Source organism: Zosterops lateralis (genome assembly GCF_965231275.1).
Source record: "Zosterops lateralis genome assembly, chromosome: 16".
Taxonomy (NCBI): Eukaryota; Metazoa; Chordata; class Aves; order Passeriformes; family Zosteropidae; genus Zosterops; species Zosterops lateralis.
The window spans coordinates 9,853,995-9,870,168 of record NC_139776.1 but is presented as its reverse complement, the minus strand read 5'-3'; the positions used below and the strand labels follow the sequence as shown (position 1 = coordinate 9,870,168).

General features: G+C 53.4%; 1 protein-coding gene across 2 annotated transcripts in view; it reads left to right on the top strand.

Annotated features, from left to right (window-relative positions):
• PLCG1 (phospholipase C gamma 1) overlaps positions 1–16,174 on the top strand; it is a gene marked incomplete at its 5' end in the record, with an annotated part of 42,354 nt that overhangs the window by 2,398 nt on the left and 23,782 nt on the right. For both annotated transcript variants that reach the window (XM_083873419.1, XM_083873418.1), the window contains 2 exons: positions 15,115–15,267; positions 15,632–15,725. In XM_083873419.1, coding sequence (XP_083729545.1) covers positions 15,115–15,267; positions 15,632–15,725 — 247 coding nt within the window. The remainder of the gene's footprint in view (positions 1–15,114; positions 15,268–15,631; positions 15,726–16,174) is intronic.

The window sequence follows — 16,174 nt, the reverse complement described above, 5'->3', positions numbered from 1 at the left end:
GCTGCTGAGAACCAGAAGGGGAAGTGATCTGGAGTTGAGCTCATCACTTTCCGTGCCAGGGTAGTTTCAACCATGGGCAAGGACTGATCCAGTTCTCCCCATGCCAAGCCGTGCCAGCACAGGGAGCAGTAGGCTGGGACTGGTAGGAGGACTGGGTTTGGCTTTTTGTGGGGGTACTGGCTTGGCCCCAGCTTGTAGTGTGAGGAGAGTAGCCAAGTGTCAGGAGGTGAGGTGTTCCTTCCCATGGAACAGCATCTCCACCAAATGGTGTCTGGGACTTAGAGGTCAAAGATTGCTGTTTTCATAGGTCGGTAATGGATGTTCTTGTGTTTCTTGAGAGCTGGAGACCACCAGGGAGTTTTAGACCACCCTGGATACATGTTAATTGTCTAAGTGGGAATGATTCTGGGGTTTAATCCATTTCAGAGCAGGTGAATATCCACAGTATATCACATATGGAGGTTTTGGGCTCAGGGCATGTCCGTGTGCATGGCCATGCCTTGGAGAGGTCTGTCTCCATGGACACCAAGTACATCTGTGCTCCTTTCTCTGCTCCTGCTGGGCTGTGCACAAAGATGTGTATTTGTCCCAGGGAGGGGTGGGTGAGGATGGGGGACCTGTCTCTGTGGTGGACAGTGCTGGGAAGAGCACAGTCCCTGTGGCTGCAGCTTGGGAAGCTCCTGTTTCATGGTGGGCAGTGCATGGAGGGCCAGAGGGTCAGTTGGCTCATCTGCAGGTGGCCTCAAGCACGTGGGCTAAACTGCAGTGCCAGGAGGAGAGGGCTCTGGGCACAGCCACTGCCATCGTTCCTTGGTGTGCTGGTGCTCATTTTGGAGCTGTGCCATCACTGTCGGAGGTGCCCTGGAGCAGCTGCTGCCCCAGGATCTGTGGGGGCTGGTCTGTCAGTACTTCTGATCTCTGCTGAACTCTGTGGGGTGGCAACAGGCAACCAGTTCTTTGCCTTAGAAGCAGTGTTTGGGTGGTGCTTGGCTTTCTGTGCATGCTGATGTGAGGCTTAGAGGGGAGCAGAGCCTGAGCAGGCTGGAGGTCACCCCACTGCTGGAGAGAGGTCCACGGACCCCTGTCCTCTGTGCCTTTGGTGCCTCAACAGCATGGTGCTGTTAGTGTGAGTTCCCTCACTCTGCCAATGCTGCTGTGCCCAGAGGTGATGTGCCACCCTTTATTTCAAGTTACTGAATTCAGCAGGGTCTGACTGGCCTCTGCAAGGAACTTTTGGTGCTTAAAGATGAAGGCCTCTCTGAGCTTCAGCATCTCCTATCAGCAGGGAGGGTGGAGCAGGGGGATGCTGGTGTAGATGTGGCACCTGGGGATATGGTTTAGTGGTGGACCTGGTGGTGCTGGGTTAATGGTTGGACTGGATGGTCTTATAGGACTTTTCCTACCCTAATGTGATTCTGTGAAGGGTTGGGTGGCATCACCACATGTGCTCTAGATGGACAGGTAACCAGCTGGCCTCTTTGGCCACCATGAAGCTGCCCAGCCTTGCCTGCCCATGAGCCAGGAGGTGCAGGGGGGCCGAGAGCAGGGAGCCCTTGCTGGTGTGACAGCCCTGTCCTGGTCCCCTGCTTTGTGACCCTTGTGTGGTGCTTTGTGAGAGCTGCATAAAGACACTCTGTGTGTGTGTGTGTCCCCCCCAATTCTGTGTGTGTGTGTGTCCCCCAATTCTGTGTGTGTGTCCCCCAATTCTGTGTGTGTGTGTCCCCCAATTGTGTGTGTGTGTGTCCCCAATTCTCTCTATGTGTGTGTCCCCCCAATACTGTGTGTGTGTGCATCCCATACTCTGTGTGTGTGTGTCCCCTCCCAATACTGTGTGTCCCCCGTTCTGTGAGCAGCCCCAGCTGGGCAGAGGCAGGGCAGGGCCTCCAGCCAGCTGGGCTGCCACATGAAGAGCCTCTTCTCTTGGACAGGACCCTGCTCTTCACTGAGCTCTTCAGCTCTCTCCAGAGTGAGGAGAATCTCCATGAGCTGAGGGCTGGGGAGGAGGGGTGAGCTCTCCTGGGCAGGAAGCCTTTCCCTTTCCAAGGCAGTTGCCTCCTTCTCCTGTACTTCTTCAAAACTGTGCAAAATGCAATCCTGGTTTGTGCCAAAGGATTAAAAAAAAAGGCCTTTTTTTTTTTTTTTTTTTTTTTTTTTTCCAATTAATACTTGTTTTTATCCATAGGGTTCCAGCCAAGTTTAATTACCAACGTGTTGCTTTCTTGCTAATCAGCTCTGGAGAGGGCCTGGGTGCTACAATAGGAAGAGTGCTAATAATTTTCTATTCCTTTTGTTAAGCACCCAGAGTAAAGTAGACCTAATCCCTCCAGTCAGTTTTCTTTTATGCATTTATTTTCTTTTAAACTTCTTGTGTTAACTGATTCTTTATTTTTAATAAAAAAGGGTCTTGCATTCTTACTTTTTCATGCTGGGGGGTTATAGGCCAGCTTCAAATTGAACCGTTTGCCTTGAAACACGTCAGAAAATTCAGAGAGTTTGCTCAGAGAGTGAGCTGAAAATTTGGAGCAGATGTTTGTTTTATAGGGGAGAGAGAGGAGAGGAAAAAAAAACTCCCTCAAAAAAACCCTGGTTGCATTCTTGCTTTCAGTGAAATGAGCTCAGTCCCTCGGAGGTGGAGAAAAGCCATCGCCTGTGCAAAAGAAAAGAAATGAGCTGTAAAATATTAATGCAAAGTGGCTCTGAAGTGTGGCTTGTACTCACCTCAGCTGTTTCAAGCACCAACCCCTTTCATTAGTCCGCTGGGGCACAGCTTTTTTAATTATGTTTTTTTGGGGCCATTTGCTTAAGCAAAGGAGCTTGGAGCTCTTAAGAAGCCAGCAAGCCAGAAATGGTCTTCAAGGATGAAATAACTTCAGAGTGAGCTCGTCTTGGGGTGCAGGATGGCTTTCACTGGAGGACCCCTCCTGTTCCACCACCCACGGATGCAGGATACAGCCCTTGCAGTGGGCAGGAATGGGAGGAGGGAGCTCCCCCTGAGGTGCCTGGGGCAGGGGACTGCAGAAGGGCTGGGGTGGGAAGGGAAGACTGTGGCTCAGGATGATTGAAGCTTCCCCTGCTGATGCTCAGCTGTGGGAGTTTCTTGAGGGCAAGTTTTTTGTGTCTCCCTTCCTGCTTGTGAGGGCGTTTGTGCTACACACAAAGCAAGTGAGTTCTGCTCTGCCTCCAAACTGAAACAGCCTCTCCCCACACTTCACATCCCTTTGTCATCCCATTTTTACTCTTGGTAGCATCTTCCAGGAGGAGCAGGTTAGAAACCCCCTCCCCAGGCAGTAGGACACGTTACCTCCTCCCTTGGCATCTCAAAGGCTTCTCTGCAACCTGGAGAGCAGCTGGAAGTTGGCTGGCCTGGGAGGCCAGTGATTTCCTCTAGTACCTGCACCCACGTCATCCCTCCATCTGGTTCCTTCCTCTGCCAGTCAGCCACGTGGAAGGAATTGGCTTATGGGGGGTTCAAGCCCACTAATTAGAATGTGCTGGAGAGGTTTTGCAAAGTGTTGGACTGATTATTTCTAACCAACATCAAGGGATCTGAGTTTTTCAGGGCTTGGCTTTCTTCTTGGCTGTTGGCTGAACACCATGTGTGGAGGCAGGAGCACCTGGGTGAGCTGGATCTGAACATCTGGCCTTGCAGAGAGCATGCCAAGAGGTGCCACGCTCAGCTCTGTCACCTCCTGTTACCAGGGGCTGTTCTGTTGTGGGGTTTTGTACAGGACTTTAATGTGCCCCATCTCCAACCTGAGGAGCTGAGCCAGCAGTTGCCCAGCCCAGTCTGTGATCTCTGTGCTGTGTTTGACCTGCCCTGCCTGCACAGGGGGGATGGCCGTCCTTATCTCAAAGCATTTGCTGGCTCTGTTATCTGATGGCAGTGGCTGCACTGTGAACATCCCCAGGACATGCTGACTGTCAGCCATGCCCCTGGCCTGTCCCCATGTGAGCAGCCCTGTGACCTCCTGCATATCTTACAGATTGCAGGCACAGGAGGAGAGGCTCTGCAGCCTTGGGGGAGTCAGTGCTAAAGTCCCCAGCCCTGAGCACTCCTGAGGTCCCAGTCCCCAAGTGCTGCCTGTGGCAGAGCAGCCTTGGCCTCTGAGCTGCCCAGGAGTGCAGGCTTGGGGTAAATTCTGTGTTCCTGGGACCCTGGGCACTGCTCTTTGGCTGGGACCTTCCCCTCCAGGGAGCACTGGGGCTGGTGTGTCCTTTTGGAACTGACCATGTCAAAGTGTGCTGAGATGGGCAGCCTGGCCAGGATGCAAAACTTGGGAACTCTTGGAATGGAGCAGGAGCTCTCAGAACAGACCCTCACTTGTCACTGCCTTACAGTTTTGGCTACAAACTTCTGCTTGAGTTGCAGGCTTATTGATAAGCTGCAGCCTGTGGGGATGGAGACTTCAGAAGCTGCTGGGAGTGGAACAGTTTTGTCTGTGTGTCCAACTCCTCTGTCTCTGCCAAAGTGGGATCCTGCTGGGGTTGGCTTGACAGGCAGTTTGTACTGAGCATCTCATCCAGGCCGTGGGACTGGCTGGCAGGAGCTGTGGGATCTCTTTGAGGTCAGCCTGTGGTTGCTGTCCTGCAGGGCTGTAGGGATACCCCAGCACTGTCACTGGTAGGTGAAGAGGCCAACAGTGACAGTCTGTGCTTAATGCTGGGTCAGCCAAGAGCTGAGCTGGTGGTTTTGGGCTCAGAGGTGTGTGACAGTGGCTCCAGGAGCTGTGTGGCCTGGCAGGGCTGCAGCCAGTCCCCGGGCTGTGTCCCTGCTTCTCAGCTGCTGCGGGTTTTGTGAGACCCAGTGTAAAGCTCACAGTGAAGGAGGGTGTGGGGAGCCCAGGAAGAACTTGCAGCATGTGGTGAGGAGGTGTGGGCCTTTGAGCACAGAAAACCCCAGCAGCTCTGAGTTTAAAAGCCATTGGCTGCACCTTGCTGTACAGTAGAAGGAAATGGGTGAAGTCAGTGGAGAAGAATTTTTACTTTTCTAGTGTTCTCTGAGGTCTAAGGGCAGAAGAAATCAGAAAATTTTGAAGCTCTTACAATGCTTTTGAAAAGTTCCCCCCCACATCTTCCCTTCTCCCCCTTGGCCAAACAGGCTTGGCAAGTGGCTGGCAGAAGATGATGCCAGAATAGAGCAACTAGAGGGGTACCTGTCTAGAGAGGGATAAAAGGAGACAGCAGCTCTGGGTGTTCAACAGATGTACAGCAGCTGTATGGAGGGAGCTCTGTGGTGCCTGACATCTGGGGGTGCTCACAGAAACCTGTGAGGCTCCTCACTCACTTGGTCATGGTGGTTGCTGCTGCTGGTGCCCCATATGAGATCAGCTGAACATTTAGCACATCCTCTGCCACTGGCTGTCCTCCCTGCCCTGGGTGGTGGGTGATGATCTCATGGCTCTTCCCTGCTCATCTCTTCCGCTGAGTGTGGTTTTGCTGCTGGAGGTGTTACATCAGACAGTGTGGGAGAGTGTCTTCCAGACCAGGGACAGCCCTTAGGAAGGGACATGGTGACAGCAGCCATTCCTAAAGGGACTCTGTAGTGCTGGAAAAAGCTGTCCTTTTAAATGGTTTTAATCTTTAAGTTTTGAGTATTCTTACTTTGCACAAAGTGCTGTTTTACATGGAAAAAGCTTTTTTTAAATTGACTCCAATGAGAAACTTCCTCATTTCTGAGAATTTTCAGCTTTTCTGAAGATCCCCCAGCACTTGGAACTCTAGCCTAGGGCTGTCTGCTTCTGATCTGCCAAGGTCATCCCTCCTGTCCCAGGTGTCCTTATCTCTGAGCACCTTGCTGCCTCTCAATCTGTCCTTGTCATCTGTTGAACACCTTGATAGACTGGATGGCAGGAGGGTTCAGGGTTGTGGAGCACCCTGAGCACCCAAACAGCCATGGGCAGATGTCTTTAGCAGAAGGTGGCCACTAAATTTACACAAGTCAGCAGAGCTTTAGGATGCTGCCAGTCCATACTCTGAAAGTCTCTGTGATTTTCAAACTGCTTTTAATTCCATCTCTGGTGTCCCTTTGGTCTGGTGGCTCTTTAGCCTGATCTGGGATCCTGAACTTGTCTGTGTGGGGAGCCATGGAAAGCCTTCCAGAGCCTGGGATGGGCCTTGTTTTCCTCTGCAGGTCCTCCCTTCTGTTTGTAAACATTTGTGGCTCTGAGATTTTGGTCAGTCCCTTCTTGTGCTGTCAGTAGGGTGCCCCAGAGTGTTCCTGGCTGCCCAAGCATCCCTGCAGGGATGGCTGCAGGAGGGCCACTGTGCTCTGGGTGACACGCAGCGATGCTGTGGGTGCTCTGCTGCCTCCTGGCTCTGGGAGCTGCTCCAGCTCTCCTGCTCTCCTTGCTGGAGCTCCTCTGACTCCCTCTGTGCTATCCTGTGCTCCTCTCCTGCTGGGGCTGCCCCGTGCAGAGCCCCATCCTGCTCCCTTTGAGCATCCCCCCGCGGTAGGGCCGCACCAGGCAGAGCTGGAAATTCCCACATGGAGGAAGGCTGTCACTGCAGGCTGTGCTCCGCAGGGACGCTGGGCAGAACAGCTGCTCGAGAGCCTTTTTCCTGTTTACTTGCTCCCAGACGAGCTGATGGTGTGGTGATTGAAGGACATCCCCCCTGCATGTGCTGGTGCATCCTTCATCCCTCCTCCTCCTGAGCTCTGGTGCTGTGATCCTCAGCCCAGGGCAGATAACGGGGCTGGCTGCAGGTGGGGGCTTGGCCAGGCTGGGAGCAGGGAATGTCCGGGAGGACTTTCACCCCCTTGGCTCCCTGCCCTGGAAATCTGCACCCCATAAATCTGCTTCCCAGCTGGCAGGAGGTGGGGCAGGGACTGCCTGGCTTTGTTTGCTGAGCATTTGGACACTGCCTGTCAAGGTCCTTCTTGGTGTGAGGCTCTCGTGCCCCTGGGCTCATCAGAGCAGAGCACAGAGCCTGCTGCCTTGTCTCTTCAAGCTCCTGTGCTTGGTTATTTGTCCCTTAGATATCACTCATCCACCTCTGGCTCCTCTTGCCAGGATTCCAGGGCACTCTGAATACTTTCCTTCTCTCTTGAGCTTGCAGTCCTTGTCCTGTTAATCCTTGCCAGCCCACAGCCCTCCTCAGCTTCAGAAGACCAAAAAGCTGTCTCTATGCTTCCAGAGCAGACCCCAAGCAGTGCCAGGCAGTGGGGAATTGGCTCTGCCTGTCTCTATGTCCCAGCAAAGCAGCAGAAATTGATTTTTTTTTTGGTTTTGTTTTTTTGTTTTGTTTTGTTTTGTTTTTTTCCTTTTCAGTGTCTCACATGTCCTGTAGTGCCTTGTGTCAGCCTGTTCTCAAGGTCTTGCTGCTACTTGGAATATTGTCCCTGTAATCTCCAGCAGCTCAGGCTCTGGGGCTTGTTGAGAAGAGGTCTAGAGGTGAGGGAATGAAATTTCTGGAGCATTGATACATCAGGTTTGATATGAACCATGGAGCAGGTTGGAGTACAAACAGGAAGAGGTCTCCAGTTCTGGGGGCCAAATAAATCCCAAGTGAGGTCATTTAAAAAAAACAGTCCCAAGTGATTTCACACCATCACCTTGAGCTTCTGCTTCTCCCCTATAAACTGAAAATGCTGTCACCTGCCAGGGCAGTGTGTGGCTTGGACAGTGTCTGCTCAGTGCCTGGACATCTTCAGGTAGATGGTGCTGTGAGGAAGTGCCATTGGCTGCTTGTCCCCCAAAATCTTGCCTTGGCAGGGAAGGGGAAACCAGCCCAAGGTGGTTGGTGCAGATAAAACAAATCTGATGGAAAGGAGGAGGAGAGTCACTGTTTCCATTTCTAACCGCATTGGGACGGGTTTGATTGCAGCGTCAGCTGTTCTGGTAACTTTGTGTCTGGTTTGGGTTGGGGTGGGTAGTAGAGACTCAGGTGGAGAATCCCAGGAGGAGGAGACAGGAGGAGGTGCCTCCTGCATTTATTGGTTGAGGTGGCCCAGCCCGTGGGGCTCTCTGCAGACAGAGAGAGGTCGAGAGGAGGGCACACATCTGGAAGTCACATCTGTGCAAATACTCAACCCTGCCAGTCTCAGAACAGCTTTTGAGTTGAGCATGGGATAGGAAGAGGTCGGGCTGTTGTGGTGACCTCGAACAGCTCAGCAGCTGATGGGATCTTTATCCCATCCTTCTCTTCACAGTGCAGAGTTCAAGCTCTGGTAGGGACAGGGACGAGCCACTTCCCTGCTGCCCACTGAGGGTCCTGACAAACAGGCACCTCCGCTGTAAATCGCTGTCACGGAAACTTGATTGCATCATCTGGTGGGGTGGATGAAAACTGAGTCACAGCATTTGAACATCACTGACATTTGCTGCCACTGTGACAAATCTTTCCTGTCCTTTGGTTTTCACTCCTTGCCTTTGTGCCCTGTCCTGGGGGCAATGTGTGGTCACTCCTGTTCCAATTGCTTTGTGACAGGGCATGAAAGTTGGGAAGGCACCTTTGTTGAGTGCAGAAATCCCAAAATCTCCAAAATACCCCAAGGAGAGCTTGCTGGTGTTGGACACTCTGGTCCCCACCTCTGCCCAGGCTTCCTCACTGGCCCTGCCAGGCTCCTGGCTGTCAGGCTGTGAGCTGTGCATTCAGAAATGCTGGACTGCCACATCTGTCCTTCTGTCCTGCTTGGTTTCTGCCAGTCTGCTTGGTCCCATCCCCTTGCCCTCACTGGGAGCGAGCACTCTGGCTGGCTGAGAGCCTGGGGACATCAGTAAGGACATCTCCTGGACCTTGTGAGGTCCAGGGAGAGGGATGAGAGCTGTTGCATAGAGGGGTTCCCTGGTCAGCCCCTCCATGAAGGACACCTGCCCAGAGAGCAGCTTCCTTGAGCCTCTCAGCCCCTTCCATGCTGAGACACAACATGTACTGGTGCCTCATCCATCAGTCCCTTGTCCACCTGTGGATCCCCTTACAGCTGTAAGGAGATCTTCCCTGGAGGGAGGAAGAGTGGCAGAGGCAGGAGCTGTGCTCACAGATCTCCACCCCGTCCTCCCTCTGGTTTATTCTGCTCCTTTAAGGTCATTGCATTTCTCCCCCAGGCAGGGCTGAGGGGGATGGAACCCGCAATGCCATGCAGAAGAAAGGTCACCTTGGGGGTGGATTGTGGAGCCTTCCCTAGACAGGCTGCCCAGAGCACCAGTGCTGAGCTTCCCCTTTCCAGATGAGTCAGTGGAACTTTGTGCCTCTCAGGGTGGTGACTGAAGGGTCTCTCTGCTGGCTGCCACTGGCCTGATTTCATCTGGGACAGGGACACCAACATCTTCAGAGCACCATCTGTGCAAGCAAAAACTGGGGCTTTGCCTCAGCTGGAGCAGCTCTGCCTCTCTTTGGGGTGGAAATGTGCTCCAGTGTCCTGTATGGTGACAGTGAAACAAGTGCAGGGCTCTCAGAGGTGCCAGCCTTGCATGTGGGAGTGGGTACAACCAGCAGCCCTGGATGCCCAGCTTGGGATTTGCTACAAAACCCCACAGCTCCACAAAGACAAAATTTCCATGGAGGACAAGAGGGAGCCCCAACACATTCCAGGAGGAGGATTGCTGGAGCCCTTGCCTGGCATTTGCCATCTGCTGCCTGTCTCCTTCAGCTCCCCACCACTGGCTGTGGGCAGAGGCTGTGAGGTAGCAGCATCCTGCTTTGCTCAGGATCAGCTTTGTTTTTTTACTCATATTTTCTTGCAGCTGAGGGTGAGCGGGAGAGATGTGCTGATGATAACAGGTCAGGCAGCTGCCAGCCCACAGCTGCCTCTGCTTCTCACATCAAGAGGATGTTCAAGAGCTCTTGAAGGCCACCTGCGTGAGGCTGAGGCTGGCAAGGCAGCCTGGGAGGAGGCCACTGTGCCCTGCAGAAGCAATATCTAGGCAGGGCCTCTGCCTCCCTGCCCCAGCCCCTAACCTGGGATATGTGTGGGGTGGAGAGGGAAGGGCTCTTCCTCACATCCTCCCCCCAGCCCACAGAGCAGTGTGGCAGCACAGCATCTCCTAATCTCCCTGCACATCTCCTGCAGCTTCCTCGGCAGGTGATAAGGATTTTGGAGGGGGGAACAGGGGTGGGAGGAGGAGGAGCTCAGAAGCCACAGGACGTGTGACTGGGGGGCACAGCAGAGGCTGGGGCAGGCAGAGGCTTGGGCAGGAAGCCCTGCTGCCCACAGAGCAGCCAGTGTGTCCCTGTGTGCCCCGTGTGGGCTGCCAGGGGCATGCTGCTGGCACTGCTGCCCAAGTGCCACTTCCCAGGTGGTGTTTGAGCTCTCTGCCAGATCCTGGAGTGACAGGGATTGCTGAGAGGTGAGCCAGGGTCTGAGTCAGGATCCAGGCTAGCCCCACTCACCCTGGCTAATCAGAAACTCCCGGTTGTCCCATCTCCAGCCCACTGAGCTATTTTCCCCCCAGCATCCCGTCTCCCAAGGTGCTTTCTGCATGGATGTTGCTGGCTCTGGGGTAGTGATATTGAGACAGTTGCTTCATAGCAAAATCCAGTGGCTTGGAGCAAAAAATCCAGTTTGCTGACAGATGAGATGAAGCACCTTGTTAGAGCAACCTGAAACACAACTGAGCTGAGTCTGGAGGGGAAAATTGCCTTACCTGAGGCAGAAGTACCACCTGCATGTTATAGCAACAAGAGCAGTGGGACCCCTGGTCTTCTGGGCACCAGGATGGCTCCTCCCTGGGACAACAAGGGAATTGAGAGAACATTTTACAGGGATTTGAGTGCTTAACTGAAAGGGCAGACTCACCTTTTTAGTTCCCAGGGGGTGAGGGATGCTCTGGGACACAGGGTGCTGCTGCTTTGGTGATTGTTGGCCTCCTTGGATGCCTCAGCCATGCTCCCCGTTCTCTGAAAAAACAGTTAAGGTCAAATGAGAGGCCTCAGCTGGTTTCTTCTTGTCCTGTCTGGATAAGCCATCTGTTAATGGCCCTGGAAACCCGATAGCCGCTGCCGAGCAGCGCCGGGGGATGCGGTGAGCTCGTCTCCGAGCAGGGATGTTCAATTCACCATTATTACTCTGCTTGTCGATGAAGGGAAGCTTGTGGCCTTGAGAGGCCGAGCTGTTGTCGCTCTGAACGCAATTCTGATGTGAGATGCACTCCGGATTGCTGGGGCTGCCTGCCTGGCTTATCGCGGGGGGGTGCAAAGGGCAGGACCGCGCTGGGTGTTCATTACAGTGTCCTTAGAGCCACCTCAGTGTCTACCCCACAGCCCAATCCCGGCTCGGGTGGGCTTGTCTGCCCGATCCCGACAGGGGCTGGGGCTGTGCAGGGGCTGGGCCGGCCGGAGGGGCCCGATAAGCAGAGAAAGGCAGGCGATGGGCTGCAGACTGCGATGGGCTGCAGACTGCTGGAGGTGCTGAGGGCTCTGGCCCCCGGCCAGCGGAGCACTTAGAGCCGTCCCCGAGCCCACGGAGAGCCGTGCCGGGGTTTTGTTCTCCTTGCAGGCGGTGTTGGGTTGCAGCAGCAGAGCCGAGGCGCTGGGCAGGGGCAGGGCTGCCCGGGGGGATCAGGCTGGTGGGTGCCGGCAGGGGCAGGTGAGCCAGGAGCCTCCTGCAGCCCCTGACAGCCACTGCTGGCCCCAGTGCCCACTTCAGGGGGCTTCCACTGAAATGTTGTAAAAGGGGTGGCACTGCTTTACTCTCCACGCTGTTGCATAATAGATTTTTCTTGTATTTTACTCACATGCACATGTCTTTTTCCTCTTTCTCCCTGGGGGCCACCTGACCCTCCGGTGCCCCTTCCAGTGATGGGAAGCCTGGGGATGACCACATGGCTGTGCTCAGTGGGATCCACAATGCTAAATAGCAGGAAGACTTTTTTTTTTTTTAAAAACATCTTTTTCTTTGCCAGAGTGAGTAGGCTGGAGGTTTTTCCGCTGCCCCTGGGCAGGATCAGTCCATGTCAGGCAGCTGAGGTCAGGCTGGGCTGGCAGTGACCCTGTGGCTCTCGCTGCACCATTTCTCCCCAGGGAGACCCAGCAATGCCTGTTGAGGGGGTGGGTGTTTGCTTGGAGGCTGTCTCTGATAAACCCATCCTGGAAAGTAATCTGGCTAAATGTTCTTGTTGTCAGCTTCTTTAATTTTTTTTTTTTTTTAATGTAATCAGTTTTCCATCTTTCCAAAAATCCTCTGGAGGTGGCGATTTTGCAACCCTCAGAGCCTGTTCCAAGCTGTCCTTATCCTTACACATTACAACACCCTATCCATCAGCGGGTAAATGAGGCTTGGATGAAGTTTCAGTTTTAAATGACTTCAAGGGTGGATCTGGTTTTCATGTAACCAGAGGGTAATTTGGTGGGATTTTTTCTTACATGGTGAGGGAGGTGGATCTGGGGTCAACTTTTTCTTTCTGATGCAACCCACTCCTGCTGAAAGGAGGGCTCTTTGCCCAGAAATGTGACCTTTTTTTTTTTTTTTTTCTATTTTTTTTTCCAGTGCTGGAGGCAAAGGGAAGGCCAGGCTGTTTCTTCTGGCAGTGGGCAGGGAAGTTTGGGAGGCTTTGAAGGGCACAACTGTTTGTACAGCCATGAGATGGCTCAGTGTGGAACCGTGTGGGGGACTCAGAGCATCTCTGGGCTGGATGGGCTTTGCTGCCTCCTTCCTGGAGCCTCTCCTGGCTGCTGTCTGCACACCCTCCCAGGAGGCTGGAGAGGAGCCAGCCTGCTCCAGGCCTCCGAGCTCATCTGTCCCTGCTTGCTGCTGGTTCTTCTCTGGGGCACCCAGCTCTGCCAGGCTGCAGCAGGGTTCATGTTCCTTCAGAGAGCTTCCCTCTGCCATCGCTGCAGGACCAAGTTATTCCTCTCTTGCCACATCCCAGATGGGATAAGGACCAGTCTGTTCACTCTGCCTCCCCCAGCACACCCTGGGAGGGGGCAGCTCAGGCAGGAGGAGGTGTGGCTCACCTTGGGGACAGAGGACTTATCTTTGGAGGGCTTACCCCAGGTCACCTGCCCTTGTTCCCCTGCCCAGGTGTGCATGTGGAGTCTAACCCTGTGTCTTTGCCACATCCCTGGTAGGCCTTTCCCAGCAAGGACTCAAGGTGCAGCCCCGTGGTGGGACATGTGGGTCATGTCACAGAGCCCATGCCACCCCTGATAGGGAAACAGCCTGGCACAGCCTCCAGTGTCTCTGTGAGATCTGGGCTAGAGCAAAACCCCTCTGTGCCCTGGTGGCTCCTGATCCTGCACCGCCAGAGGGAAGACTGGTGCAGGGAAATCTCATTTCAGCCCTTGCTGCTTGGGGATGGTGGCATTTTGTGCTGGCTGTGCTTCCTGCCCAGAGTCACTTCCTTCCAGCAGAGAGGGGGCCAGGAAGGCAGCGGGTGGGAGAGGCTGCTCTGCTGCTCTGTGGGGAGAAGAGGGCTGCACAAACCAAGCCCCAGCCTTCCCCAGCACAGTCAGGCAGGTTTGGGAGGACCAGAGAGAGGAGCAAGCAGCTGCAAGCATGCGTGGGCTGGAGGTTCCTGCCTGATCCTCACGGAGGCTGCCCTTTGCCCTAGGAATTCCCTGCGTGCTTTTGTCCTTGATAAGCACCTCACTTGCTCCAGGGCTCTCTCCACTGCGTGGATTTCAGGTATGCACTGTGTAACAACAGCTCTGCCTCACCAGGGAGTAACCTGCAGGTGCTCTGTGCAGGGAGGGGTGAGCACAGGGCACTGCAGCATCCCGAAGTGCAGACAATATGCACTTTGTGTGGTGCAAAGGCAGGTCAGGAAGATTCCAGCACCTTCCTCTGGTAGTTATTGCCTGGTAAATACCATGAAAACCCTCTGACAGGTTTTGCCTCACTGTGTTGGTCAAACCCTGCATCCTCCAAGGACAGGATTAGCTTTCAACCCCACTGTGTGTGTCCTGGATGCAAAAACCTGAACTGTGATGTGGGTTTTGACAGGCTGAAATAACCTGCTGTGTCACCAAGGATATGAGCACGTGGGTAAGGTTATGGCAGAGACTGCTAACATTTGAACTGCCAGACAGCTCCTTTCCAAAGGATAGATGATGCCTCAAAAAGTCACACTCTTGCTTATTTTAGGAAGCTTGTCTGTCCTTCCTTTGCAGCCCCAAGGAATTGGGTCTTTCTATGCTCTTATCACAACTGGATGAGTTTTGGAGGGTTATTAGATTCATAGAATATCCTGAGTTGGGAGGGAGCCACAAGGATCATAAAGTCCAGCTCCTGGCTCTGTATAGAACACCCCCAAAATCCATAGAGTGGTCAGTCTGGATATGTCGTGTGCCAGGCAGTGAGCAGACTGCTGCTGTCTCCAGATGCCCCCACAGTGCTGCACAGGAGCAGGATCCAAGAGAGGATCCCACATGCTTTCTGCTTTACAAGTCCTCCCAAAGTCTGCCTTGCTATGGGGTTTGGAGAGAGCGTCGTATCTCATGATGCAGTTTAGTGCTGTTGGTGGCTGCTGTGGGTGATGAGCAGGTCACATTTCTGTCTAGTTTAGAGCTGCAGTAAATAGGAATGAAAGGCGAGACGATCCACAGTGAGTGCAGTAAGTGGAGTTTAATTGGGATGAATTACATGCCAGGTTTGCAGTAATCTCCATCCTGCATTGCTCAGAAGCATCATCTGCTTTGGAAACGTGACTCAGAAATGTTGTTATTTGATTCCCATGAGCATTTAAGAAACTATTTTTCCAGGAAGCAAAAATTCTTGGGTTTGTATTGGGTTTCTGTCTTTTTTTTTTTTTTTTTTTTTTTTTTTCCTTGCTGCTGCTGTTGTTTTCTCTTTGTTCTATGGCAATAGGAGTCCTTTCCCAGAATTTCCTCTGGGGAGGGGGGCTATGAGATGCTCCCTTACCAGTGTCTCTTCAGCTCCTTCTCCTTGCTTGGTGTTAATGCTGCAACATGCTCACAGCTGCCCCTTCCTGGGGGTCCCTGTGGGGGACACATTCAGCCATTTTTGGGGAACACAGAGGTAAATAAGGGGGTGCTGGCTGGGGAAACCTCCAAGGAAGTGGGGCTGTGCTTACAGGCTGCTGGGCTGCTGTAATGTCAAAGGTGCTAACCCTGCTCTTCAGATTACTAAATCCACTTTATCCATGTCCTTCCTTCCCCAATGCTATGGGAATTTCAAGCCAGCCACTGAACACCCCCTTTGTTTTCCCTTTCTCTTAGTGGATATCCGCGAAATCAAGGAGATTCGTCCAGGGAAGAATTCCCGTGACTTTGACCGGTACCAGGAGGATCCGTGTTTCCGCCCCGACCACTCCCACTGCTTTGTCGTCCTCTATGGCACAGAATTCCGACTGAAGACCCTCAGCCTGCAAGGTGAGGCTTTCATGGCCCTGGGGTTGTGCCAGACAGGGTTGAGCCAGAGCTTCATCCTCACAGGACCCGAACAGCTTTGCTGCCTGGGGACAAAGATAACTCCCAGCTCTTGGGAATCTGAAGGAGGAGGGAGTGGGACATGCAGGGGCAGGAGGTCCAGCCAGCCACATCCATCCCACGGGAGAGGAGTGGGAGCTTGGCAGGGAGAGGAGCCAGCCAGAGCATCTGCTGGGGGGGAAATGTTACCAGAAAGGGGATGAAGCAAGGAATAGGACGTATAAGGTGCTGAGGATAGTCCCAAGAGGTTTGGATTGGTGATCAAACCTGTGTGTCCCTTCTTCCCACTCCTGTGCATTTCCCACAGCCACTTCTGAGGATGAGGTCAACATGTGGATCAAGGGGCTGAACTGGCTGGTGGCAGACACTCTGAGGGCACCCACACCCCTGCAGATTGAAAGGTGAGGAAAACACATCCTTTTCTTGCACTTGTTTTCTTTTTTTCCCTTTCTGTCTACTTTGACAGAAGAAGGTGAAGCACACTGACATCTCATTCCCGCTCTGAGCCGTGCTGACCCAGCACTTCTGCCTCTGCACCCCAGAGGCTTCATCCTGCTGACACCAGAGTTTGATCTCATACATCAGGGAGAAGGAGTTTTACATGAATTGATGTTTCCATGTGTGCACAGCCTGTGTTATCTGTAGCACTTCAGTGCAGAGGCATTTTTAAAGCAGAACTTGCCACCAGTATGAAAATAGGGTAGGCTGCCTCTGAAAGGGGGCAGAGCTGGGTTCCCTGGTGGGAAAGAGGGATGTGGGAGTGGATGGTGTGGCAGTGAGCATCTTCCAGAGGGAGGCTGGGGCAGGGGCTGGTTGTTGAGGAGCTGGGGCTGAGCTGTGCCTGTCTGTG